The sequence below is a fragment of the Cibotium barometz genome, chromosome 22 (genome assembly GCF_041138505.1).
Source record: "Cibotium barometz isolate CiBa-2024 chromosome 22, ASM4113850v1, whole genome shotgun sequence".
Taxonomy (NCBI): Eukaryota; Viridiplantae; Streptophyta; class Polypodiopsida; order Cyatheales; family Cibotiaceae; genus Cibotium; species Cibotium barometz.
Genome location: NC_141067.1, coordinates 28031170 through 28058472, shown reverse-complemented (window position 1 = coordinate 28058472; position 27303 = coordinate 28031170). Strand labels below are relative to the sequence as shown.

At 49.8% G+C, this 27303-nt stretch overlaps 1 protein-coding gene across 2 annotated transcripts in view; it reads right to left on the bottom strand.

The window, feature by feature from the left end:
• The window catches only part of LOC147626495 (uncharacterized), a 73756-nt gene extending 46751 nt beyond the window's left edge, over positions 1 to 27005 (bottom strand). The window contains exons 1-2 of one of the 2 annotated variants that reach the window (XM_086816934.1): positions 26786 to 27005; positions 26299 to 26667 (exon numbers count right to left, since the gene is read on the bottom strand). In XM_086816934.1, the coding sequence (XP_086673060.1) occupies positions 26299 to 26656 (358 nt within the window). In that variant the 5' untranslated portion in view covers positions 26657 to 26667; positions 26786 to 27005. The remainder of the gene's footprint in view (positions 1 to 26298; positions 26668 to 26785) is intronic. The other variant, XM_086816933.1, reaches the window with a different exon arrangement.
• Between the last annotated feature and the right edge of the window lie 298 nt (positions 27006 to 27303).

Below are 27303 nucleotides of genomic sequence, written 5' to 3'. Positions count from 1 at the left end.
GAGTTCGGTCTTTTGGAAGACGTTAATAAAATCTTTCTTTCTTTCTTTCTTTCTCTCTCTCTCTCTCTCTCTCTCTCTCTCTCTCTCTCTCTCTCTTTTGGGAAGCACAGATCTGTATTACTGAGTATGAGAAATCCCCAAAGTGCCAGTGGTGGCCTACTGTGGGGGCATACAAACATAGTATCAGTGGGTGACCTGCATGGTCACAAGGTCATGGTGGTGTGTGATAGGAGTGCAATATGAACCACAGTGGTGGGGTGTACTCCCATCTGGCATGTCCACCGACCATCCTGAAGAAAAGTGATGAACGGCCCCATTTATTAATGAAAGCCTGTCGTCTGTCCTGAGCAGAACGAGACGGTCGACAAGAAGCATCATAAATGGAGCGAAGCGAGCGGATCAGATCCACCCAGATCATGACAAGGGTGTCACGTGACGATGGGTGTGTGTGACCAAGAACATGTATGCAACGTGATCTCCAAATGTTCCACATAGCAATCGCAGAGATCAATGTGAAGACATCATCCCTGTGCCAGTGCTCCAAGTGGCGTGAGTCTGGAGGGATCATACTGAGGCATCCCCGCGAATACCCCATCGATGTAAGCATAAGAACAGGGTCTGTATCCTCCCCCTCAAAAAATATATGTGGGCCAGGCCAAGGGAGAAGCCACAACACAGATCCCCAGCTGAGGAAGCTTGCATGCAACCCTGCCCTGCTGAGCAGTAAAGCCACTGCTCTCCACACAGAGAAGGCAGAAGAACAGGACCATAGGCAGTGGGCCTGAGACTCTGAAACATGTAGATCACAGCGGATGCATATGGGATCATGACCCATCTGAGCTCCCCAAGTGCCAACTGCAAGACCCGCATGAGCAGCCATCCAAAAGAAGAAAGTGATCCTGCGGGAGATCCTCCATCTCCAGATGGAAGACCAAAACTGTGTCAAAAAGGCATGGGAGAGACCAGCATGAAGCCATGTGCCTAAGCGAGTCGGTCTATGCAATGAACGACGAAGCAAGCAATGTCTCCCGATGCGCACAGAGTATGCAAAGAAAGATGCATGACGAGCCCCTGCGTCCACAGCTGGCCACTCCCACTCTCCAAGGTCCCAATACAACTGCGAAAGGGGGCGTCCCTCCCAAATCCATAATCGCCAACTAGGGGCAATGTCAATGTGAAAAGACGGATCCACCTCCCGCCTTTTCCTATATGACCCCACCACACGAATGGGAGTTCAATCATACTGCCTCAACTCCTCCACGCATCCCAAACCATGATACTGCAATCTGACATGACCAAAGCAGTCAGGGACACCCACAGGGATAAACAACATAGGATAGTGACAGTGTGAACTCCAAACAAGAGATGGGGTGCCCTCATCACCAAACATACATAACCAGCCAATGTGCTCCGGCATCTCATGTAAACCACGAACGGCGCTGTCGCAGAGCGGAGGAATAGCTGCATCAATCTCGGCCAAACGAGGGATGACACCCCTGCAAATGGAGAACTCCTCCGCAATAAGATCCGCTGGGAGCTGACGTGTCTGAGACCATACATACATAGAAGCAGCAGGACCATGATCCCAGGAAGCCCAGTCAATGTGCATCCTCTGTCCAAGCTGACGACCCCCTGCATCCAATACATGTGGACTCCAAATGAGTGGCTGACGCTCAATCTCAGGTAATGAAGCAGGAGGACGTCTCCGCAAACTCTGCCGCATAGAAGACCAAATGTCCAAAATAGAGCGCATAAAGGGAGACAGGTGAGATGTCTGCAAAGGCCCATCCGAAAAAATATAGCGAATGCCGGCAGACCAAGTGTGACCATCCCGAGTACCTAAGCGAGGCGACACAGAGTGCAACACTGATCTGAACAACATCTTCCAAGATTCAGTTTCGGGAAACAAACCACGGACAATGAACTTGGTAAGTAAAGCACGACACTGCATCTCAGGATCAATAATACCAAGTCCTTCCTCTGTCGTGGGCAGGATAATCGTCGCCCAACTAACTCTAGCTCTGGTGTCAACAGTGCCATCCCGACCACTCCATAGAAAGTTGCGGATCAGGCGTCGTACCTGCCGCAATACACCCGTATGAAGCATCCAGCATGAAGCAATGTACCAAACAAAGGCCAGGAGGACCTGGTTGGCCACAAGGGCCCGTCCTGCAAGAGACAAGTGCTGAGCTGACCAAGGGCATAGCTTCCGACGAAGCGACTGCAGAACCGGATCAAACTGCTGCTGAGGTGTAATATCCAATCCAACCTGAAAACCCAGATAACGACAAGACTGTCCTGGCTGCAACCAAGTAAACCCCTCTCAGGTCGGTGCATCATCTGAACCAACAAGCATACCATATGATTTGTGCCAGTTGATGCGGGCACCACTCGCCAAGCAATAAACATCCAAAACTGAGCGTGTAGCATCAAGGGTGGCAATGGCATAAAGAACCATCAAAAGAGTATCATCAGCATACTCCTGATCAACCAAATCGCGCTCACCCGCTAATGGCAAAGCAACACCCTGTATATCTCTCTGACGTGCATGAATGAAGTCCGAGAGCGCCTCGCCCACAAAAAGGTATAGATATACTGCCAGAGGGCAGCCCTGTCTCACTGAGCGGGAGATGTCAAAAGATCTGCCAACAAAACCCCCAATAGTGACTGCACTCGATGCTGACCGATAGAGAGCAGAGACTCCAGTGATCCACTGCTGCGGAAATTCCATGCGCAAAAGAGTCCCCTCTAAAAAAGGCCAGTCCACCCTGTCGTAGGCTTTCTCAAAATCGAGAAACAACAAAGCAAGGGGGGTGCTAGTAGAGCGAGCCCACTCGACAGCCTGGTGATAGCAAAAAATGTTATCCAAGATGCTGCGATCCTGGATAAAAGCAGTCTGAGATCCATGAACGATGTCAGCAAGAAAAGGTCTCACCCGAGCTGCCAGCATAGTCGCAAATATCTTATATACCGTCGAGAGGAGGGTAATAGGTCTCCACTGACGCAAAAGTGTGGTATCCCCTCCCTTAGGTATAAGAGATATAAGTCCTGAGCAAAGAGAACGTGGCATAGAACCCGAATCATATATCTCCTCTAGGCCGTGAAGCAGGACCCCAGAGATAGTATCCCAATGTGTGACAAAGAACTGTCTGGTGAGACCGTCATCTCCCGGGCAGGAAACGGGATCAAGAGCATCCACTGCCTCTCGTAGCTCCTGCACTGTAAACCGTGAACAAAGAGTGCGGGCCATATCAGCAGTGACAGAGCGTCTCGTATGAGACCACACAGTATCTCCGGCATCCTCAATCTCAGCTGTGACCGGATCAGCACTGAGAAGAGTCTCATAATAAGAGGTGGCAACATCAAGAGCACGGTCTGGGGGTGTCTGCAAAAGTCCCTGGTCGTCTAGAACAGCACGGAGAGTAGTACCACAGGGTCTCTCCCTGTGTGCAGAAAAGAAGTCTTTGTTCATCCGGTCACCAAGCGCTACCCAACGAGCCGCTGTCATGTGACTGGAGAACTCAGAGCGTCTCTCCTGAATCTCCCGAATCTTTGCAAGAATCTCAGCATGGGTACCAGCATAGTGTGCATCACCCGAGTGGGACTGTAATAGCCGTTGGACCGAAGCTAAAGGAGCAATCAAAAAGCGCGCACGCTGAGCCACTGCACGACGGCAAGCGGAGGTGGTCTCTCTGCAGGATGTACTCGACTCTGAAAGCACGACACTGCATCTCAGGATCAATAATACCAAGTCCTCCCTCTGAGGTGGGCAGGATAATCGTCGCCCATTTAACTCTAGCTCTGGTGTCTACAGTGCCATCCCGACAGCTCCATAGAAAGTTGCGGATCAGGCGTCGCACCTGCCGCACTACACCCGTATGAAGCATCCAGCATGAAGCAATGTACCAAACAGAGGCCAGGAGGACCTGGATGGCCACAAGGGCCCGTCCTGCAAGAGACAAGCGCTGAGCTGACCAATGGCATAGCTTCCGACGAAGCGACTGCAGAACCGGATCAAACTGCTGCTGAGGTGTAATATCCAATCCAACCTGAAAACCCAGATAACGACAAGACTGTCCTGGCTGCAGCCAAGTAAACCCCTCTACAATACCCCAGGTCAGTGCATCATCTGAACCAACAAGCATACCATATGATTTGTGCCAGTTGATGCAGGCAACACTGGCCAAGCAGTAAACATCCAAAACGGAGCGTGTAGCATCAAGGGTCGCAATGGCATAAAGAACCATCAATAGAGTATCATCAGCATACTCCTGATCAACCAAATCGCGCTCACCTGCTAATGGCAAAGCAACACCCTGAATGTCTCTCCGACGTGCATGAATGAAGTCCGAAAGCGCCTCGCCCACAAAAAGGTATAGATATACTGCCAGCGGGCATCCCTGTCTCACTGAGCGGGAGATGTCAAAAGGTCTGCCAACAAAACCCCCAATAGTGACTGCACTCGATGCTGACCTGTAGAGAGCAGAGACTCCAGTGATCCACTGCTGCGGAAATCCCATGCGCAAAAGAGTCCCCTCTAAAAAAGACCAGTCCACCCTGTCGTAGGCTTTCTCAAAATCGAGAAACAACAAAGCAAGGGGGGGTGCTAGTAGAGCGAGCCCACTCGACAACCTGGTGATAGCAAAAGATGTTATCCAAGATGCTGCGATCTTGGATAAAAGCAGTCTGAGATCCATGAATAATGTCTGGAAGAAAAGGTCTCACCCGAGCTGCCAGCATAGTCGCAAATATCTTATATACCGTCGAGAGGAGGGTAATAGGTCTCCACTGACGCAGAAGTGTGGTATCCCCACCCTTAGGTATAAGAGATATAAGTCCTGAGCAAAGAGAACGTGGCATAGAACCCGAATCATATATCTCCTGTAGGCCGCGAAGCAGAACCCCAGAGATAGCATCCCAATGTGTGACGAAGAACTGTCTGGTGAGACCGTCATCTCCCGGACAGGAGACGGGATCAAGAGCATCCACTGCCTCTCGTAGCTCCTGCACTGTAAACTCTGAACAAAGAGTGCGCGCCATACCAGCAGTGACCGAGCATCTCGTATGAGTCCACACAGTATCTCTAGCATCCTCAATCTCAGCTGTGACCGGATCAGCACTGAAAAGAGACTCATAATAGGAGGTAGCAATGTCAAGAACACGGTCAGGGTGAGTCTGCAAAAGTCCCTGGTCGTCTAGAACAGCACGGAGAGAAGTACCAGAGGGTCTCTCCCTGTGTGCAGAAAAGAAGTCTTTGTTCATCCTGTCACCAAGCGCTACCCAACGAGCCGCTGTCATGTGACTGGAGAACTCAAATCGTCTCTCCTGAATCTCCCGAATCTCTGCAAGAATCTTAGCATGGGTACCAGCATAATGTGCATCACCCGGATGGGACTGTAATAGCCGCTGGACCGAAGCTAAAGGAGCAACCAAGGAGCGCGCGCGCTGGGCCACCACACGACGACAAGCGGAGGTGGTCTCCCTACAAGAGATGCTGGACTCTGTGATACAGGTGGCCAAAAACTCGGCATGTGAGTACTGTTTAGAGGGATCATGAGGTATAGGATCAGCACTACATATCTGAGAAACACGATCAGATAAATCAGCGTGATCTCCAAATGTTCCACATAGCAATCGCAGAAATCAATGTGAAGACATCATCCCTGTGCCAGTGCTCCAAGTAGCGTGAGTCTGGAGGGATCATACTGAGGCATCCCCGCGAATACCCCATCGATGTAAGCATAAGAATAGGGTCTGTATCCTCCCCCTCAAAAAATATATGTGGGCCAGGCCAAGGGAGAAGCCACAACACAGATCCCCAGCTGAGAAAGCCTGCATGCAACCCTGCCCTGCTGAGCAGTAAAGCCACTGCTCTCCACACGGAGAAGGCAGAAGGACAGGACCACAGACAGTGGGCCTGAGACTCTGAAACATGTAGATCACAGCGGATGCATATGGGATCATGACCCATCTGAGCTCCCCAAGTGCCATCTGCAAGACCCGCATGAGCAGCCATCCAAAAGAAAAAAGTGATCCTACGGGAGATTCTCCAACTCCAGATGGAAGACCAAAACTGTGTCAAAAAGGCATGGGAGAGACCAGCATGAAGCCATGTGCCTAAGCGAGTCGGTCTATGCAAAGAACGACGAAGCAAGCAATGTCTCCCGATGCGCACAGAGTATGCAAAGAAAGATGCATGACGAGCTCCTGGGTCCACAGCAGGCCACTCCCACTCTCCAGGGTCCCAATACAACTGTGAAAGGGGCGTCCCTCCCAAATCCATAATCGCCAGCTGGGAGCAATGTCGATGTGAAAAGACGGATCCACCTCCCGCCTTTTCCTGTATGACCCCACCACACGAATGGGAATCCAATCATACTGCCTCAACTCCTCCAAGCCTCCCAAACCATGATACTGCAATCTGACATGACCAAAGCAGTCCGGGACACCCACAGGGATAAACAACATAGGATAGTGACAGTGTGAACTCCAAACAAGAGATGGGGTGCCCTCGTCACCAAACATACATAACCAGCCAATGTGCTCTGGCGTCGACCACGAACGGCGCTGTCCCAGAGCGGAGGCTCTCTCTCTCTCTCTCTCTCTCTCTCTCTCTCTCTCTCTCTCTCTCTCTCTCTCTCTCTGTGTGTGTGTGTGTGTGTGTGTGTGTGTGTGTGTGTGTGTGTGTGTGATTGGCATTCTATTCTTTGGCCGGGGCAGGTGGTGCATTCCAGAGAAGTGGTCAGACATTTGGGATATCCCATTGGATGGCATATCTCAAGAAAGCAGCAACTAAAATGGATTTTCCAAAAACTCCATCGTAAGGTGGAATACTGGAAGATATCTACTTGGCCTCTTCATGTCAGGCTCAGAATTGTGCAATCCATAGTGATGTCTTATGTTCAGTTCTATTTGCCTTTATTGCATTGGTCCTCCAGGGATATTTCAGCCTTTATGTCTCAAGCTATGGAGATATTATGGAAGACAAAATCTGTTGTTAAAGCTTTGAGACTGATGAAGATGGAAATGGTGTGTTCCCCAAAGATGCATGGTGGACTCAATATTCTCAATATAAGATATCATGTACTTGCAAGGAAGGCTACTATGTTGCACACTTTCTTCTGCCAACAACAGCCATGGACTTGTATGTTAGCGTCCATGTGTGTCAACATGAGGACTTTAGCTTATGGTCATTGGATTACGGATCATTGGGAGGTTGTTATTGGGAGATTTCAAGGCAGGATACCTGGCTGTCCTTTTTCCACTGCCTTTATACTTGACTGGAAACAAGTTCTCTCTAAGGTCAAATGGGCTCCTCGTAATTGCTTGGGGATGAACTCCATGAGGAAGGAAAGTATTCATTGGAGTGCCATTTTTGACACTCCACTTGCCTTGCAGGAACCTGTTCGGGCATACAATCTTATGAAACTGGGAATTAGGTACATACATGATGTGGTGGATGATCGAGGATATGTCTTATCCTTTCCTCGGGCCACTGCTACCTATGCATTGGGAATGCATCATAGGCCAATATGGAAGAAAATTGCTGAAATATTGCTTCCTTTTTTACCTATTCCAACTATGGCTGACACAGACAGGCTCATGGATTGGCAATTGTGCTCATCTACTGCAAGCACTCATCCTGTTCCCCTTCCAGCCTTGACCTCCATCAAAGCTTACAGGATTCTTCAGCCTCCCCCATGGATTCAGCAACATGCCAATTCTTTGTGGCATATGAGAAAGCCTCTCTCTTGGTGGCGGAAGAATCTCCGCATGTTATGGAAGTGTAAAATGCCACTGAAGCAAAGACTCTTTCTTTGGAGATGTTTGACAGGCACATTATCAGTTGGGGTCACACTTGCCAAACGTCACATTGCACCATCCACATGTCTAAGATGTTCAGCTCCCTCAGAAACCTTTCTTCATCTGCTGTGGCAATGTCCTTGTTCCAGGACCCTCCTCACCAGAATTTCAGGCTATCTTCGGCTCCGATTCCCGAGTCACAGATTTGGGAAACATTTTTGGCTCTTTGGCAGATTATTGCAGTCTTTGTCCCAATACTCACTGTTTCTTTTCCGGGTGAGATATTGGGCTCTTTGGACAATTTGGAGTGAGCACAACATGGCATACTTGGGTAGGCTGAATCAACAGTCATATGAATTCTTCAGAGCCTCATTGCGGCAATCCTTATATGATGCCTGCCATGAGGGTGATATGGATGCTTCTTGCATACAGCTCTTCTGTTTATGTTTCTGACATTTGGGTTCCTCTCCTTTATGGAGATCTCCCATCTTTGTAAATTTGTGAACATATAAATATACTGCACTAGACATTACCAAAAAAAAAGTGTGTGTGTGTGTGTGTGATAAAACTATAGAAAACCTGAAAAATTATTTTCCTGAGCGAGCCGGGAGGAGGCGGCCTGGGGGCGACGAGAGTGGAGGAGGCGGTCTGAAGGGTTAATTTAATTTTGGGGGTTTAGGGTAAGGCTACGGGCTGGAGAATGAAGGCCGAAGGGGAGAGAACGCCGGGGTTGAGCGGGCTGAAAAGGCAAAGCTAGGCTGGCTGGGTCGGGCAAGCTGGACCGGCAGAGCAGGCTGAGCTAGGACGGCGGAGCTCGCTAGACCAGGCAGGCGCAGGCGGAGAAGCAACGCGAGGGCGGAGCTTGCAAAAGTAGGCGGAGCAACAGAGGGTGCAAGCGGGACGGAAGAGCGTAAGTAAACAAGGCAGCAATGACGCGATAGCACAGCGGCAACGCGCGCGCAAGAAGCAACACAGCAGAGCGCGCGACAGCAGGGAGCTCACACCAACAAGCCACAACGGGGGGGGGGAAGCGACTGCTAGGGATTGCAAACCAAGGTGCGGCACGCAGAGCTGAACACAACACGCTCCTCTCTCTCTCTCTCTCTCTCTCTTTTTTTTTTTTTGGGGGGAGCACAGATCTGTATTACTAAGTATGAGAAATCCCCAGAGTGCCAGAAATAGCCTACTCAGGGGGCATACAAACTATAGATCAATCAGAGACCTGTAAGTAGGCAGTGCTAGATCACGGCGGTGCGTGAGATGTATGCAATATGAACCACTGTGGTGGGGTGTACTCCCATCTAGCATGTTCTCCGACAATCCTGAAGAAAAGAGGCGAACGCCCCCATCTATGAAAGCCTGGCGTCTATCCTGAGCGGATCGTGACGGACGACAGGACTCATCATAAATGGAGCGTAGTGAGCAGATCAGATCTACCCATATCATGACAAGTGTGTCGCATGTCGATGGCTGTGTGTGACCAAGAACATGGAGACAGCGAGCTCTCCAAATGTTCCACATCGCAATCGCAGCAATCACAGTGAAGACATCGTCCCTGTGCCAATGCTCCATCTGTCATGACTCTGGCGGAATCATACTAAGGCATCCCAGCGAATACCCCATCGCTGTAAGCATAAGAACAGGATCTGTATCCTCTCCCTCGAAAAATAAGGCAGCTGGACAAGACCACAGGCAGTGGGCCTGAGACTCTGAAACATGCAAATCACAGCGGACACAGATGGGATCGTGGCCCATCAAGGCACCCCATGTGCCAACTGCAAGACCCGCATGAGCAACCATCCAAAAGAATAAAGTGATCTTGCGTGGGATCCTCTAGCCCCAAATGGAAGTCCAAAACTGTGTAAGGAAAGCATGGGAGAGACCAGCATGCAGCCATGTACCCAAGCGTGTCGGTCGATGCAGCGATCGACGGAGTAAGCAATGCCTCCCAATGCGTACTGAATACGCAAAAAATGATACGTGCCGAGGCCTCGGCTCCACAGAAGGCCACTCCCACTCACCAGGGTCCCTCCCAGATCCATAGTCGCCAACTGGTGGCCATATCCATGTGAAAAGATGGGTCCACCTCCCGCCTTTTCCTGTAAGAACCAACCACACGAATGGGTGTCCAATCATACTGCCTCAATTCCTCCGGGCATCCCAAACCATGATACTACAATCTAACATGGCCGAAGGAGTCAGGCACTCCCACAGGAATAAATAGCATAGGCCAATAGCAATGAGAGCTCCAAACAAGAGATGGTGTGCCCTGATCACCAAACATACATAACCAACCAATGTGGTCCGGCATCATATGTAAGCCCCGAATGGCACGGTCCCAAAGCTCTAAAATAGCTGCATCAATCTCCGTCATCCGTGGAAGTACACCTCTGCCTATAGAGAACTCCTCCGCAATAAAATCACCCGGGAGCTGTCGTGACTGAGACCAAACAAGCATAGAAGAAGCTGGCCCACGATCCCAGGAAGCCCGGTCAATGTGTGTCCTCTGTCGACCCTCTACATCCCGGACATGGGGACTCCAAATGAGGGGCGGACGCTCAATCTCTGGCAATGAAGCAGGAGGACGACGCTGCAAACTCTGCCGCATGGAAGTCCAAATCTGTAATATAGAGCACATAGATGGTGACAGATGATCAGTGTGCAGAGGGGCATCTGAAAAAATGTAGCGAATACCAGGAGAACAAGTATGACCATCACGGGTACCAAAGCGCGGTGACACTGTATACAAGACTGATATAAAGAGCGTCTTCCAAGTTTCATTGCCCGGAAACAATCCACGGACAATGAACTTGGTAAGTAAAGCGCGGCATTGCATCTCAGGATCAATAATACCAAGACCTCCCTCTGCAATAGGCAGTATGATCGTCGCCCAGCTAACTCTGGCTCTGGTGTCAACAGTGCCATCATGACCACTCCATAGGAAGTTGCGGATCAGGCGACGAACCTGCCGCATCACACCCGCATGGAGCATCCAACAGGAAGCAATGTACCAAACAGAGGCCAAGAGAACCTGATTGGCCACCAGAGTCCGTCCTGCAAGAGATAAGTGCTGGGATGACCAATGGCATAGCTTCCGGCGAAGCGACTACAGAACCGGAGCAAACTGCTGCTGAGGTGTAATATCCAAACCAACCTGAAATCCCAGATACCGGCAAGTCTGTCTTGGCTGTAGCCAAGTGAACCCCTCTGCTACACCCCAAGTCGGTACATCCTGTGATCCAACCAGCATACCATATGATTTGTGCCAGTTGATGCGAGCACCACTGGCCAAACAATAGACATCCAAAACTGAGCGTGTAGCATCTAGCACCGCAATGGCGTAAAGAACCATCAACAGAGTGTCATCAGCATACTCCTGATCAACCAAATCACGCTCACCCGCTAGAGGCAAAGCAACACCCTATATATCTCGCTGTCGTGCATGAATGGAGTCAGAGAGCGCCTCACCCACAAAGAGGTAGAGATACACTGCCAAGGGGCATCCCTGTCGCACCGAGCGAGAAATGTCAAAGGATCTGCCAATAAAACCCCCAATAGTCACTGCACTAGATGCTGATTTATAAAGAGCTGAAACTCCAGTGATCCACTGCTGTGGAAATCCCATGCGTAAAAGGGTTCCCTCAAGAAAAGACCAGTCCACTCTGTCATAGGCTTTCTCAAAATCGAGAAACAAGAGAGCGAGGGGGGTACCAGTAGATGTGGCCCACTCAACAGCCTGATGGTAGCAAAAGATGTTATCCAAGATGCATCGATCCTGGATAAAAGCGGTCTGAGATCCATGAATGATATCAGGAAGATAAGGTCTCAATCGCGATGCCAACATAGTAGCGAATATCTTATATACCGTGGGGAGGAGGGTAATAGGTCTCCACTAGCGCACAATCCCCTCCTTTAGGTATAAGAGATATAAGCCCTGAGCAAAGGGAACGTGGCATAGATCTCGAATCGTATACCTCCTATAGTCCTCTGAGTAAAGCCCCAGAGATAACATCCCAATGTGTAATGAAAAATTGACGGGTAAGACCATCATCCCCTGGACAGGAAGCAGGATCAAGAGCATCCACTCCCTCTCGTAACTCCTGCACTGTAAACTCCAAACAAAGAGTGTGGGCCATGTCAGCTGTGACTGAGCGTCTCGTATGAGACCAAACAGTATCTCTCGCAACCTCAACCTCGGCTGTGACCGGGTCAGCACTAAAGAGATCCTCATAATAGGTAGTAGCAATGTCAAGAACACGGCCTGGGTGAGTCTCCAATAGTCCCTGGTAATCCAGAACTGCCCGGAGAGTAGTCGCAGATGGTCTCTCTCTCTGCGCGGTAAAGAAGTCTTTGTTCATCCGGTCACCAAGCGCTACCCAACGAGCCGCTGTCGCGTGACTGGAGAACTCCGATCTTCTGTCCTGAACCTCCCGAATCTCTGTAAGTAACTCAGAATGTCTACCAGCAAAATGTGCATCACCCGGATGGCACTTTAAAAGCCGTTGTACCCATAGTCACAAGGGAACGGGAACGTTTTGGGGAACGGATGACTGTTTGGAACGGGAACGAAAAGCTTGAATAAAAGGGAACGGAATCGGGAACGCCACATCATTGCATAAATGTGTTTATAAATTTACTTTATATATCTGTAAATGCTTTGGAAAGAGGCATAGTAAAGAAAGAACCTCAAACCATCTCAGTAGTGGCCATGATAATGCATAGATGTGTTCTACATGATACATAGTTCACTTATATTTCTTACATGGTCTGCGGTGCCATTTTGGAACGGGAACGGGAACGGCTATCTCTATGGAACGCGTTCCCCCGTTCCAAGAGCTTGGAACGACGTTCCCTTGTGACTATGGTTGTACCGATGCCAATGGAGAAGAAACTCAGCATGCATAAACTGTGCAGTAGGAGCCTGCAGTATGGGATCAGCTTCCCAAATCTGAGCAATGCCAACAAATAAATCAAGACTGGAAAGCAACCTATCCGGAATCCTGGACCCCCGCCGAACTGCAAGGGGTCGCGCAAAAGTAATAGTCAATGAAACAGGGCAATGATCTGACATCGAGGTGCCGGGCCAAATGCAAATGGAGCCACCCAAGAAGGAGGCCCAATCTCCAATATAAAATCTATCCAGTCTCTCCAATAAACGGCCCTGCTGACGGCGCAATCCCCAGGAGAAGTCCAAGGAGCGAGGGAGGTGAGCAAAAGAGGGCGTACACCATGCATCAACGGCATGAATACATAGCAAAAATCTCTCCCAATCATCCTGCTCTGACCGCGCAATAGAAGTCAACACAGGGGCAACCTCAGCCTGGTAGTCCTGAGCAGACTCAATGTTGTTGAAATCTCCTCCAACAACCCATGAGTCCACTGACGAAAGCACAGGAGACAGGGCATCCACCAACAGGCGCAAAAAAGCAGATCTAGATCGAGCATGAGTCGGCGCATAAATCGATAAGAAGCCAATCCGAGTATCTGCAATCCTCACAATCACATACATAGCCCTGCCAGGAACTAAAATACCATGCTGACACACTGAGGCTACAAAGGCCAGGCTAACTGAAATGCATACGCCACAACTATGACCAGACTCCCCAATAGAAGGTGACCAGTAAGTACGAGACCCAGTGCCCAAGAGACGGCCATAGGGGTGTGCTAACTTATGCTCTTGCAACATCAAAATGTCCACAGGAGAAGGAATGGCACTGGCAATCTCTCTCTTGAGTCGGGAGGCTCTATTCCCAACTATCCTTGAAGTGCATAAACCATTAACATTCCAAGATAAGATATGCATAGCACCACAAATAGAGCAAGAACTGTACATCTATAAGACAATACATCCCATAAGCCAGCATGGCATCCATCCACAAAGTGTACATAGCGTGCCTACAAGATGGCTAGCAAAACTGACAGCATCACAATCTGGGGAACCATAAGACAATACATCCCATAAGCCAGCATGGCATCCATCCACAAAAGTGTACATAGTATGCCTGCAAGATGGCGAACAAAACATATCTGCATCACAATCTCTGCCTCTTGGAAGAGGTTGTCTTCTCCAAGGAAGCATCCTGTGGAGGAAGACAGGGAATCCTCTTCCCCTCCGCAAAGAAATGTACATCCGCAAGCCACTGACTAACCACAGTCTGCATACATCTCAAGGCTGTAGCTACCCTCTTGATGCCCCAAATCTTCATCGAGGAGGGCATCGAGAAGGAGTCCTGTAAGAAGATCACCAATGGCAAGCAGAAGCAAGACTCTGCATCTAACCACTGTATGGCACCACAGCAGTGGGGAACCAAAGACTCCAGCCAGCCATCGTCAAGATGAGTACCAAGCCAATCCTGCAACTGTGCCAGAGTGTGGGTACGAACAAACTGTAGCACTCTCCTCTGACCATACCTCCGACCCACCAAAAGGTAGAACAAAAGAGCGCATAGGTGCAGAGACACCACCAACAAACTGAAAACCAGCACTAACTCGAGCTGAGCGCTGTGACAAGTAAGTCCTGATGAGAAAGGGGCCCAAGGCATGACCACTAGACTCTGCACGATCTGCACCCCAGGCTGGCGGACTGAAATCAAGGAATGCGCGAGGCACTCTGGGAGGCGGCGGTGGGAGGCGGCGGGGGCGGAGGCAGCAGTGGAGTAGAAACCAAGGGTGCAAGTAGAGGCAGTAGTGGAGGAGCAACCAAGGGCGCAGAAAGAGGAAGTGGAGTAGGTGTGAAACGGGTATCGACCTGCATAGGTACAGGCTCTGGCAGCTGAACTGGCTGTGCAGGCGGTCGGGACTGGGGCGATGGAGCAGACGCCCGTGGCGAGGGTAAAGGGGGAAAATGAGATGCCTGTAGTCCAGCTGGTGGGGCCTGAAGATCCCTCTCTGAGGAAAACTGAGTACCTGGGACTGAAGAGATCTCCGGCGAAAGAGGCCTAGCTGGAGGGGCGAGGTCAACAGGTGGAGCAGAAGGGGCAGACCGCTGGCGTTGCTGAAAACTGTGGCGGCGCGGCACAGGTCTCCACTCATCAGCTGGAGGAGCAGGAGCAGAGGAGGGGGGGGGGTGATGACTCGAAGAGAGGATATCTGTCCGAGCCGGCGCCTTCCCCTGGCGATGCTGCTGGGTTCTGGTCTAGTCCGAGGAAGGTCCTCCCTGACGAGGTGCAGGAAGGGTGGGGCAATGACGAGCCATGTGTCCCATCTCATAACACCTGAGACACTGGCCTGGCCTACCAGTAACAAAAAGGCACTGGATAAATCGGCATCAACCTCGACCAGTGACAAGAATAGAATCCGGGATGTCGGAGGAGACAAACAACTGAACACGAGGAGGACCAGCGGAAAGGCGCACGGAGCCAGGAACAACAGCCCCCAGGTCAGATGCTAGAGCTACCACAAAGTCCTCCTGCACAAACTGGCGAGGAAGGGAAGGCAGAGAGAGTGTGTGAGAGGGAACCGAGGAGCAATCTGTCGGGCCTCAAACTCGTCCTCAGTGAAGGAAGGGTACCAGGGCAGGATGTACAAGGCCCGGCCACCAGCTAAGATGGGAGCAATTGCACAGAGAGCGGCCACTGAAGCAGAGTCAGAAAGTAAGGCCATGAAAATCCCGCGGCCTAGGCAAGAAACCTCCACAACCCGGCCCTGGTGGGTCCCCATAGCAGCCTGCAGGTGATCACGCAAAGTAGCTCGGGTGATTGCGCGGCCTGAAATGCGCCCCACAACTGCTGTCTCGCTGAGGACTCGGCTCGAAGCGTCCGCTCCATCCATCACTTTTTCCGGGATCACAAACTGGCAAAGAGGTGGTGGGGGAGCCTCCTGGTGGAAACTCGCTACCGGCGTAGACGCCATCCTAGTTGGGGAAACCTGAATAAAGTTGCGGAGAGGAAATGCCAGGGGCCAAGGATAGCAGAAAACCACTCTCACTGCCACTCTCTTTGTCACTCTCTCTACTGCAGGAATCTTAAGAGAGCAATGTCAGAGAGACTGCAAGACCCGCATGAGCAGCCATCCAAAAGAAAAAATTGATCCTGCGGGAGATCCTCCAACTCCATATGGAAGTCCAGAACTGTGTCAAAAAGGCATGAGAGAGACCAGCATGCAGCCATGTGCCTAAGCGAGTCGGTCTATGCAATGAACGACGAAGCAAGCAATGTCTCCCGATGCGCACAGAGTATGCAAAGAAAGATGCATGACGAGCCCCTGGGTCTACAGCTGGCCACTCCCACTTTCCAGGGTCCCAATACAACTGCGAAAGGGGGCGTCCCTCCCAAATCCATAATCGCCAGCTGGGGGCAATGTCAATGTGAAAAGACAGATCCACCTCCCGCCTTTTTCTGTATGACCCCACCACACGAATGGGAGTCTAATCATACTGCCTCAACTCCTCCAGGCATCCCAAACCATGATACTGTAATCTGACATAACCAAAGCAGTCCGGGACACCCACAGGGATAAACAGCATAGGATAGTGACAGTGTGAACTCCAAACAAGAGATGGAGTGCCCTCATCACCAAACATACATAACCAGTTACCAGCCAATGTGTTCCGGCATCTCATGTAAACCACAAACAGCGCTGTCCCAAAGCTCAGGTATACCTGCATGAATCTCGGCCAAACGAGGGATAACACCCCTGCCAATGGACAACTCCTCCGCAATAAGATCCGCTGGGAGCTGACGTGTCTGGGACCATACATACATAGAAGCAGCAGGACCACGATCCCAGGAAGCCCAGTCAATGTGCGTCCTCTGTCCAAGCTGACGACCCTCTTCATCCAGTACATGGGGACTCCAAATGAGAGGCTAACGCTCAATCTCTGGTAATGAAGCAGGAGGACGCCTCCACAAACTCTGCCGCATAGAAGACCAAATGTCTAAAATAGAGCGCATAAAGGGAGACAGGTGAGCTGTCTGCAAAGGCGCATCTGAAAAAATATAGCGAATGCCAACAGACCAAGTGTGACCATCTCGAGTACCTAAGCGAGGTGACACAGAGTGCGACACTGATCTGAACAACATCTTTCAAGATTCATTTCCAGGGAACAAACCACGGACAATAAACTTGGTAAGTAAAGCACGACACTGCATCTCAGGATCAATAATACCAAGGCCTCCTTCTGCCGTGGGCAGGATAATCGTCGCCCAACTAACTCTGGCTCTGGTGTTAACAGTGCCATCCTGACCACTCCATAGAAAGTTGCGGATCAGGCGTCGCACCTGCCGCAGTACACCCGCATGAAGCATCCAGCAAGAAGCAATGTACCAAACAGAGGCCAGGAGGACCTGGTTGGCCACAAGGGCCCGTCCTGCAAGAGATAAATGCTAAGCTGACCAATGGCATAGCTTCCGACGAAGTGACTGCAGAACCGGATCAAACTGCTGCTGAGACGTAATATCCAATCCAACCTGAAAACCCAGATAACGACAAGACTGTCCTGGCTGCAGCCAAGTAAACCCCTCTGCCAAACCCCAGGTCGGTGCATCATCTGAACCAACAAGCATACCATATGATTTGTGCCAGTTGATGCGGGCACCACTGGCCAAACAGTAAACATCCAAAACTGAGCGTGTCGCATCAAGGGTCGCAAAGGCATAAAGAACCATCGATAGAGTGTCATCAGCATACTCCTGATCAACCAAATCGTGCACCCTGTATATCTCTCTGACGTGCATGAATGAAGTCCGAAAGCGCCTCGCCCACAAAAAGGTATAGATAAACTGCCAGCGGGCAGCCCTGTCTCACTGAGCGAGAGATGTCAAAAGATCTGCCAACAAAACCCCCAATAGTGACTGCACTCGATGCTGACCTGTAAAGAGCAGAGACTCCAGTGATCCACTGCTGCGGAAATCCCATGCGCAAAAGAGTCCCCTCTAAAAAAGACCAATCCACCCTGTCGTAGGCTTTCTCAAAATCGAGAAACAACAAAGCAAGGGGAGTGCTAGTAGAGCGAGCCCACTCAACAGCCTGGTGATAGCAAAAGATGTTATCCAAGATGCTGCGATCCTGGATAAAGGCAGTTTGAGATCCATGAATGATGTCAGGAAGAAAAGGTCTTACCCGAGCTGCCAGCATAGTCGCAAATATCTTATATACCATCCGGAGGAGGGTAATAGGTCTCCACTGACGCAAAGTGTGGTATCCCCTCCCTTAGGTATAAGAGATATAAGTCCTGAGCAAAGAGAACGTGGCATAGAACCCGAATCATATATCTCCTGTAGGCCGCGAAGCAGAACCCCAGAGATAGCATCCCAATGTGTGACGAAGAACTGTCTGGTGAGACCGTCATCTCCCGGGCAGGAAACGGGATCAAGAGCATTCACTGCCTCTCGTAGCTCCTGCACTGTAAACCTCGAGGAAAGAGTGCGGGCCATATCAGCAGTGACAGAGCGTCTCGTATGAGACCACACAGTATCTCTGGCATCCTCAATCTCAGCTGTGACCGGATCAGCACTGAAAAGAGTCTCATAATAGGAAGTGGCAATGTCAAGAACACGGTCTAGGTGTGTCTGCAAAAGTCCCTGGTTGTCCAGAACAGCACGGAGAGTAGTACCAGAGGGTCTCTCCCTGTGTGCAGAAAAGAAGTCTTTATTCATCCGGTCACCAAGCGCTATCCAACGAGCCGCTGTCATGTGACTGGAGAACTCAGATCGTCTCTCCTGAATCTCCCGAATCTCTGCAAGAATCTCAGCATGGGTACCATCATAATGTGCATCACCCGGATGGGACTGTAATAGCCGTTGGACCGAAGCTAAAGGAGCAACCAAGGAGCGCGCACGCTGGGCCACCGCACGACGACAAGCGGAGGTGGTCTCCCTGCAAGATGTACTCGACTCCGTGATACAGGTGGCAAGAAACTCAACATGTGTGTACTGTGCAGGGGGTCATGTGCTATAGGATCAGCACTCCATATCTGAGAAATACGATCAGATAAATCAGGATCTGAGAGCAATCTGTCCGGAATCCTAGATCCCCGCGGCCTTGCAAGGGGGCGCGCAAAAGTAATATCCAAAGATAAAGGACTATGATCTGATATCGAGGTGCCTGGGCAAATGCAGATGGAGCCACCCAAGAAAGATGCCCAATCTCCAATATAAAATCTATCCAACCTCTCCAGTAAGCGGCCCTGCTGACGGCGCAAGCCCCATGAGAAGCCTAAGGAGCGGGGATGGTGTGCAAAAGAAGGCGTATGCCACGCATCCAAAGCATGAATACATAACAAAAATCTCTCCCAAGCATCCTGCTCTAACTGCGCAATAGATGTCAACACAGGGGCAATCTCCGCCTGGTAGTCCTGGGGAGACTCAATGTTGTTGAAGTCTCTCTCTCTCTCTCTCTCTCTCTCTCTCTCTCTCTCTCTCTCTCTCTCTCTCTCTCTCTCTCTTTTTGGAGTATCCAAGGCTATATTATGTCGTACTGTATCCCATAGACCGCCAAATGGCCTCGCACTCTGGGCAGAACAAATCAAAGAGAAAAGTACAAAATCAAAAGATCAAGGTGGCTGATGTGATGCATGAAGAGTCAGCCACTCTGGCACAGCATAGTGCCATACCATGAAGCCCCTGTCAAAATGAAAGAACAGTGAAGACCGCCCCCAAGTATGAAGAAAATCAAATCTCCGCTGTTGTGTAGCTCTAGAATCCCCCTGTGAAGCATCCCACTCACTACAGAGAGAGCGCAGTAACTCGGACCAAATGATATGCAAGGTGTCCTCTGCAGAGGAAGGCTCGTGACTAAGAACATGCATGCATCGAACCTTCCAAATACACCACAGTGTGATAAAAGCAATAGTGGCAACAATAGGCTCCCTACTCTGGTCAGCAGCATCGCGAACTAATACGGGAATCATGGAAAGTGAACTCCCATAATAAGTCGCAAGGGCCAGTAAATAAACGGGGTATGTAGGCTCCCCCTCGAAGAAAAGGTGTGGGCCAGAGAACTGCAGAAGCTAGGAGACTGCACCCCACGTGACATAGCCCTAACAAACACCCACACGAGAGAGTAGGCAAATAGATCTCCAGATCGGCTGCACCTGAGCACAAGTCCAAAAGCAGTGTCTGTGTGACTCTGGCAAGTGAGCGATGCAACGTAAACAAGAAGAAGCATGACCCATCTGTGCTGACCAGGTCCCAATAGCCAACCCAGCATGAGCTACCATCCACATTGACTCAGAACTTACATGTGAATGCATGGGAAAGGCCAAAATGCAGCCATGAGCGCATTCTAATAGCTGCCTGTAGTCATGTGTGAGAAATATAGCTCTGCCAATCGGTACTGAGTACTCCAAAAAGGAAACTACAGGGTCTGATGAAAGAACAGCTGGCCATAACCACTCTCCAGGATCCCAAGACAACCCAGACAATGGACGCCCCTCCCAAATCCACAATGTCCAAAGAACAATCTCGTCCAGCTCAATCTGTGGATCAACTCTTTGTACCTTGCCTTTGGAACCAACAACGTGGATGCGATGCCAATCGCAAAGGTCAAAGGGGAGGCAGAATCTGAATGCAATAATCTGAAATCATGAAGAACCGCAAAGAGAATATCACCATGACGGGCCTAGGATGGCAGAGAGTCTGTCGTCTCGAAAAAGCCCACCACCTTGCCAAAAAAGATTTGACTCTCCATCTGAGGATCTGCCTCAATCCAATGCTGTGGGATAGCAGTATCAATCTCCTGCATATGAGAAACAACACCCTTGCCAATAGAGTAAGTGGTGGCTATCAAATTTGTATCAAGGCATCGAGCGGCCAGCCAAGACTGTAAAGATGCCGCAGGGCCCCTGGCCCAAGCTGCCCAATCTATGTGATTACGTAAGCCCAACTGTCGACCCTCTACATCTAGAACCCTGGGATTCCAGATGAGAGGCTGACGCTCAATCTCCTCTGTAAGGACCGAGTGCCGATGAATAATGCACTTGCGCAGAGCATGCCAGACCCGAGAATGAAATGCAAGAAGTAAGATCGTGAGAGCTGCATCACTCAAAATGAATCTATAAGGAGCCCAGTCACCTCCCCTAGCGGGGGTCGAGTGCAAAACTGCATGGCGAAGAAAAGATTTCCAAGGCTCGTTCCCACGGAACATTCCCCGAATGATAAATAAGAGCTCTACTCTGTATATCAGGATCAATGATACCCAAACCTCCCTGCGACCGAGGCAAAATGCATGTGTGCCGAGCAACCCGAGCTCTAGTGTCATGGGAACCATCAGATCCAGTCTAGAAATAGTTGCGCACCAAGCGCCTGAGCCTAGAGATCACACCAGGGTGCAGCATCCAACACGAGGCAATGTACCTGATTCACCACAAGAGCCCATCTAGCCAGAGATAAATGATAAGCTGGCCAATGAGTGAGCTTCTTGCGGATGGAATCAAGTACCGGGAAGAACTGCTGGGCGGACTCGCATCCAGGCCAATCTGAAATCCCAAATATCTGCATGATTCACCAGGCTGCAACCATGATGAATCCATCTGTTGTCTGTGCCAACAAGAATACCCGATGATTTATTCGGGTTGACACGACCGCCGCTAGCAACACAGAACCTGTCAATCATACCTCGTACTCTATCACGCGTATCCTCAGAGAACTCCGTGATCAAAAGAGTGTCATCTGCCTACTCTAAATCCAGTAGCTCAATCTGCTGCCCCGCAGCGATCGGCAGATGCAAGCCGGGAATGCGAGTGGACTGAGTGCACAAATAGGATGACAAGGCCTCTGCAAAGAATAAGAACAAGGAAGGAGCAAGAGGGCAACCCTGTCTGACCAATCTGCCCAAGGAGGAGTGGCAGCTAACAAAACCTCCAATGGTGACCGCACTGGTCGCGGAGCGGTAGAGACCTGAGATGCCTCTAATCCATCCGTCTGGAAAGCCCAATCTGGCGAGGGTACCCTCTAGGAAATCCCTGCCGACTCTATCATAGGCCTTCTCAAAATCGAGGAGGACTACCAAACGCTGAGAAGAAGACTTGACCCATTCGGCTGCAGCTTAAAAAGTAAACACATTATCAAGTATGCACATGTCCTGTATGAAAGCTGTCGGAGATCCATGAATGAGTAAAGGCATAAAAGGCTTCAACCGAGCCGAAATCAAATGAGCCATAAGCTTGTAGGAGGAGGAAAGCAAAGTAATAGGTCTCCACTATCGTAGCAAAGTAGGGTCCCCCCCTTTGGGGATAAGTGCAATCAATCCAGATGTCATAGGATGGGGGCATGCTACCAGTATCAAACATTTGCTGTAAACCAAGGAGCAAGGGTCGGTGCAGCAACTCCCAGTACTCTAGAAAAAACTGCCGGGTGAGACCATTATCTCCTAGGCAAGAGGAGGCATCCAAGGAGCCGACTGCAGCCCGAAGCTCTATATCCGTGAACGGACGCATAAGGGAAGCAGACATGTCTGGGGTGACTACCATAGGCACATGAGACCAGACCTCATCTCTAGCATCAGCAATCTCAAAAAAGAGTCTCAAAATAATCAGCTGCCAAGGCTAAAACTGCATCGGGCTGTGAGTACAATACCCCATCCGAGTGCCTGATGGCTCTCAAGCAAGAACCAGAGGGGTGCTCTTGAAAGGTGGCAAAGAAGTCCTTGTTCATAGTATCAGCTTTGGTAATCCACTGAGAGACCAAAGCATGATAAGTGAACTCAGCCCTTCTTTCCAAAACTAGAGAGAGCTCTGCCCTAGCCTCACTCTCCTCCTGAGCAAGATAGGAATCCTGTGAGTGCTGCTCCTATAGCCGATGAATAGAGGCAAGGCAAATATGGAGGCCCTGCTCACTGGCAGTCAAGAAACGTCTCCGCGCAATCGCATGATGACGACACGTCTCACTAGAGACAGCAAGGCAATCCAAAATAAAATGTGCGTAATCTAAGGGGGGGACCTCAGGAGAAATACGTCAGATGTCCTCCAGTTGGGTATGCAAAGTGTTAGAAGACAAAACCACATCTGGAATCCTGCAACCCCAGTGAGGAGCATCCGGCCTCTGAGCTACAATGCGGATAGAGACAGGAGCATGATTTGAAAGCGCAGTGCCTGGCCATATCATCATAGAACCACCAATCCTAGATGCCCATGCACCAATGTAGAAGCGATCCAATCTCTCCAATAGCCGACCGGCCTGTCTACGAAAACCCCATGAAAATCGAAGGTACCCTCTGTGTGCAGAAAAAAGACTGCTCATGGCACGCATTTGAAAGTCTCAAAGCAAACAGGAACCTGTCCCAAGCATCAATCTCAACTGTAGCAATCTCAAACAAATGAGGAGTGTCAGCACGATAGTCAGAGGGAGATTTAAGGTTATTGAAATCCCCTCCCACTATCCAAGAGTCCACAGGTGGCAATACATCCACAATCTCATGCCAGAAATCTGCTCTCAGACGAGCATCCGTAGGCGCATAAACACATAATAAACCAATCAACTGATCACCAATCTGCATCGAAACCCATATGCATCTACCAGTAATCAATGTCCCGTGGTCCCTAACACGAGATCCAGCGCGGGCCCACCAAGAAGCAACACCTCCACTGCAAGACATCACTCCCGTGGCAGGCTCCCAAAAAGTGTTCGAGTTGCCTGGGAGAATCTTCCCACAGGATTGTGTGTCTGCCAGGGAGAGTTTGTGCTCCTGCACAAATAAAACATCCACCTCACCAGCCACATATCTGTGCAAATCCTGTCTCAAAAGAAGTTTCCTCGCACCACACTGGCGAGAGCTATGTAACCCATTGGTGTTCCAGGTGACAATATGCAAGTCCATCATAACAGTAAAGACCACAGCAAGCATACATCATTGGCAACCCACAATGAGCATACATCTAGTAACCCACAATGAGCATACATCTAACTGCGCTGGGCCACTGGCGCTTGGCCTCTGGCCGAGAAACTAGCTGATCAAACCTCCCTGAGTCTGGAGGAAGCAGAAAGATGTCTCCCCCAGGTCTAAAATCAAGTGTCGAGCTAAACCATCTCTACACATATGGTTGAGAGCATCTGAGGGCCTTGCAGATTCTCTTCACTGACCACTGAAGAGTTTTCGAGGGAGGGGACCAGGAGTCTGCAAAACAGAAGAGCACTGGTAAGACATATCTACAAAGACCATTCTCTCATTTCGCCCTACCAATGCAATGGGTGATCTGGAAGAGTGAGATATCAGCTACAAGTGCAGGTGCCCAGTGAGACGCTGCAAAATCTGAGTGCATGTGAAAGAAGGGCCGAATCCTCTGACTAGTCCTCCTGCTGCCCAATGAAAGGTAGGAGGAAAGAGAGGAAAGGAATCCTCACACGCTATGGAGCAAGCAGGGTCTGATGACGAGAGCAGTATACTCGGATCTCAAGAGGACCAGAGTCATCCGCACTAACACCTGCCAAATCAAAAACGCCATGATATAGATGCACTGTCCATAAATAACTATGAAACCTCCTTCCCCACAGGGGGTGCCTATCTCGGGGCTGGCAAGAGCACCAAGGCCCGAGAGGGCGAAGAAGGAAGTACTGGAAATTCTGTATCCATCGCACCAAACCCAGCAAAAGGAGGAGGTATAGGAGGTCCCAGAGGAGGAGCCGAAACGTGCACCTCCTGCGGTGAAGCAGGAACCAAGGAAAGGCAAAGGTCCTCCTGAGAACCCTCCTCTGACACAATGAAAAGTGAAGGGGCAACCTGCTGCTACTATCTCTGAGCACTAGAAGAGGGTGGGGCATCCCGAGTGACTGGTGCCCTAAAATGATGACGACGATCAACTGTGCGCCAGCCCCCTATCTCCGGGGGGTGGGTAGCACACGGCTACTAAGGGGTCGCGGCTGCTGCTGCTGCGAAGTGCGACGCGGATGCTGTGCCTGAGCCTGCTATCTGGGGCGTCGAGTAGGGTGAGGCCAATCATGAGCTAAGTGTCCAAAAGACTAGCAGCCCAAGCAATGGTCCAGTCGGCCAGTGATAGATACGCTGGCGAAAGGAGAGTTGTATAATCTGACCATCTATTTTGTATTATCTTGGTCTCATAGGTCATTCTAGACGTTAATATAACATTTCATTTCATTTCTCTCACTTTGGAGGTAATTTCTCTCTTCAGCTATTCAAATGTGAGACGTCAAATAGTGCTTTATTTTTAGAACAATTTTATTTTTGAGTGCTAGCAATACGCTTTTAGCCAAAAAGAATAAAAGGAGGGTGAGACCCTCATTGTAGCACATCAAATCTCGCATGAAACCTCATGTTGTACAGTAAGCATGCCATAAATATAAAGTAATACCGAAAGGGGCACCAAGGTTTGAGGCTAGTATCTCTAATGCAGAAGCATGCTAGCTCCCATGTGCAAGTGTTCGTGAAGTTATTTAACGTGTTCTTCTCATTTTTTGAAGTGTTCTTGATCCCCCACCACCCGTTCAAGTTATTGAGGCTGATTTCAACTATACAAGCCGGTCATCTCAAAAGTAAGAGCTGTAAGAGTCCGTTCAAACTGTAACTGCATGCAAAGTGTAACACACAGCCGATGAAACTACTCTATCCACCACAGATAGAGAAGCGTAACTGAAGAACACAATCATGCTCACTTGAGGGTGTGCGCATAGTAAACTGAAAGCAAAGAGAATGTTGGTAACGGTGCAAGCTACTTGATGATGACCCTTCATCTTCCCTCGATGACACAATCTTGCTGACTTGAGAGTGTACGCATAGTAAACTGAAAGCAAAGAGAATGTTGTAACAGTGCAAGCTACTTGATGATGACCCTTCGTCTTCCCGCAATGTTACTCTTCATCTGCTCGACGGGTACGGCAAGGCTTGTTGCTGCTAACTGCCTCTTAAGCAATTCTATCACCCCTTGAGTTCTTGACTTGTGAGTCCGAAAAACAAAGGGTTCTTTATACAGGTTTGGTTTTTGAGTTCTAGATCGAGCAAGATCAAAAATCAAAAACTGGAAAATCAATAACTCACCAAAAATGAGTGCTTTTGGTGAGAAATTGACCCCAAACCTATAAAGTATCAAAACCCCTTATTTTCTACATGAAATTTCATGATTCTAAGATTCTGAATGGATGCCTATGTGGCTCGTCTAGAGACCTAGAGACTCTCGCAGACGGCATAGGGCAACTTTAAAAAGTGGCCTAAATGCAAGCAGGTTTCTAGGTACTGTGGTGTGCACTAACATGCACCTTGCTGGTGACGGTAACCTGCGCGTCGAGAGGTGGTGCATGTAACACGAAGCATTTGGGCTTCCATTTCAACCACATCTGAAGTGGGGGATCTATCTAGTCGGCTTTACTCGCATGTCCAACTCCAAGGTCATCACCACGATCCATGTGTGTGTGTTGGGGGGGGAGGGGGGTTAGGAGGGGGCTATTCATCATGACATGGTTCAGACTACCATACTTAACCAAAAACTCTTTACTAAAAACCAAACATTCACCTAACTCCTAAACAAGCAAAAATAAGAGAATTTTACAACACCTTAATTCTTAAACTAAGCTCAATACTACAAATTAAAGCACTTCACAAACAAAGCACCTGCTCTTGAAGTTGATACTCCTGGCTTTTCTTCCTCTAGCAGGCTTTCTGCCATCTTCATTCTAGATTCCACTAGACGTTCATACTCTTCTTTCAACATTGTTAGTGCATCCGCATAGGCAGGAAGGTTCATGTCATCGATACCAATGAGAGCGCCTTCTTCTATCACGTTGAGGAACTCCTCCAATGGACCAGGACTCACAGCCGGACACCAAAAGACCATGTCAGATGTCTGCCGACCTTTGGCGAAGCAGATGAGACTTTGCCTTCTGACTTTGCAAGTGAATACATTTTCTGAAATGCTCAGCTTTTGTTTTGTCCTTAGATCTTTCACACGTAGGTACTGCTTCTTCGGCATTGATGCTGCAGCTTACAGACATAGACATTACTGACTCTCTCTCTCTCTCTCTCTCTCTCTCTCTTCTCACACGCACGCACACTCACAACGCATGATCTCTCTCTCTCAAGCGCAGGCTGCAGCTCATACCTGTAACCTACAGAGGTTGGGCACTGGGCAGTGGGAGGAGGGCTGCGGGCAGGCTGGGAGTCAGGACGAGGAGATGGCGCGGCAGTAGCCGGCTCAAGCTTGTTACACAGCACGCTGCAGCAGACACAAGTGTTAGCTTCAAGTTTCAACTCAGCTTAAGTTAGGCTTTTTTACACACGGCGCCCCAATCGCAGCCCATTACTGGGGTACTCAAAAAAATACGTTGCCCAACCACACACACCCTCGATGGCGGGAAGAAAAGCTGTTGGAGGAGTGCAAGGGTGCCCAATGTTGGACAGCAAATGTTGGCTGTCCAACTTTAGGCACCACTTGGGCTCGCGTTGGCAGCCCCGTCAGCAGGTGTAGTATATCTCCCAAATCTTTGTCAGATAGCTTCTTTCCAACTATCCCATCTCCAAAGATGGCTGACTCAACAAGAATCTCTTTAGCCAATTTATGTTGCATGGCTTTCGGTCTACCCACAAAATCTTATTGTACCATCTCTTTTTGACCTTGAC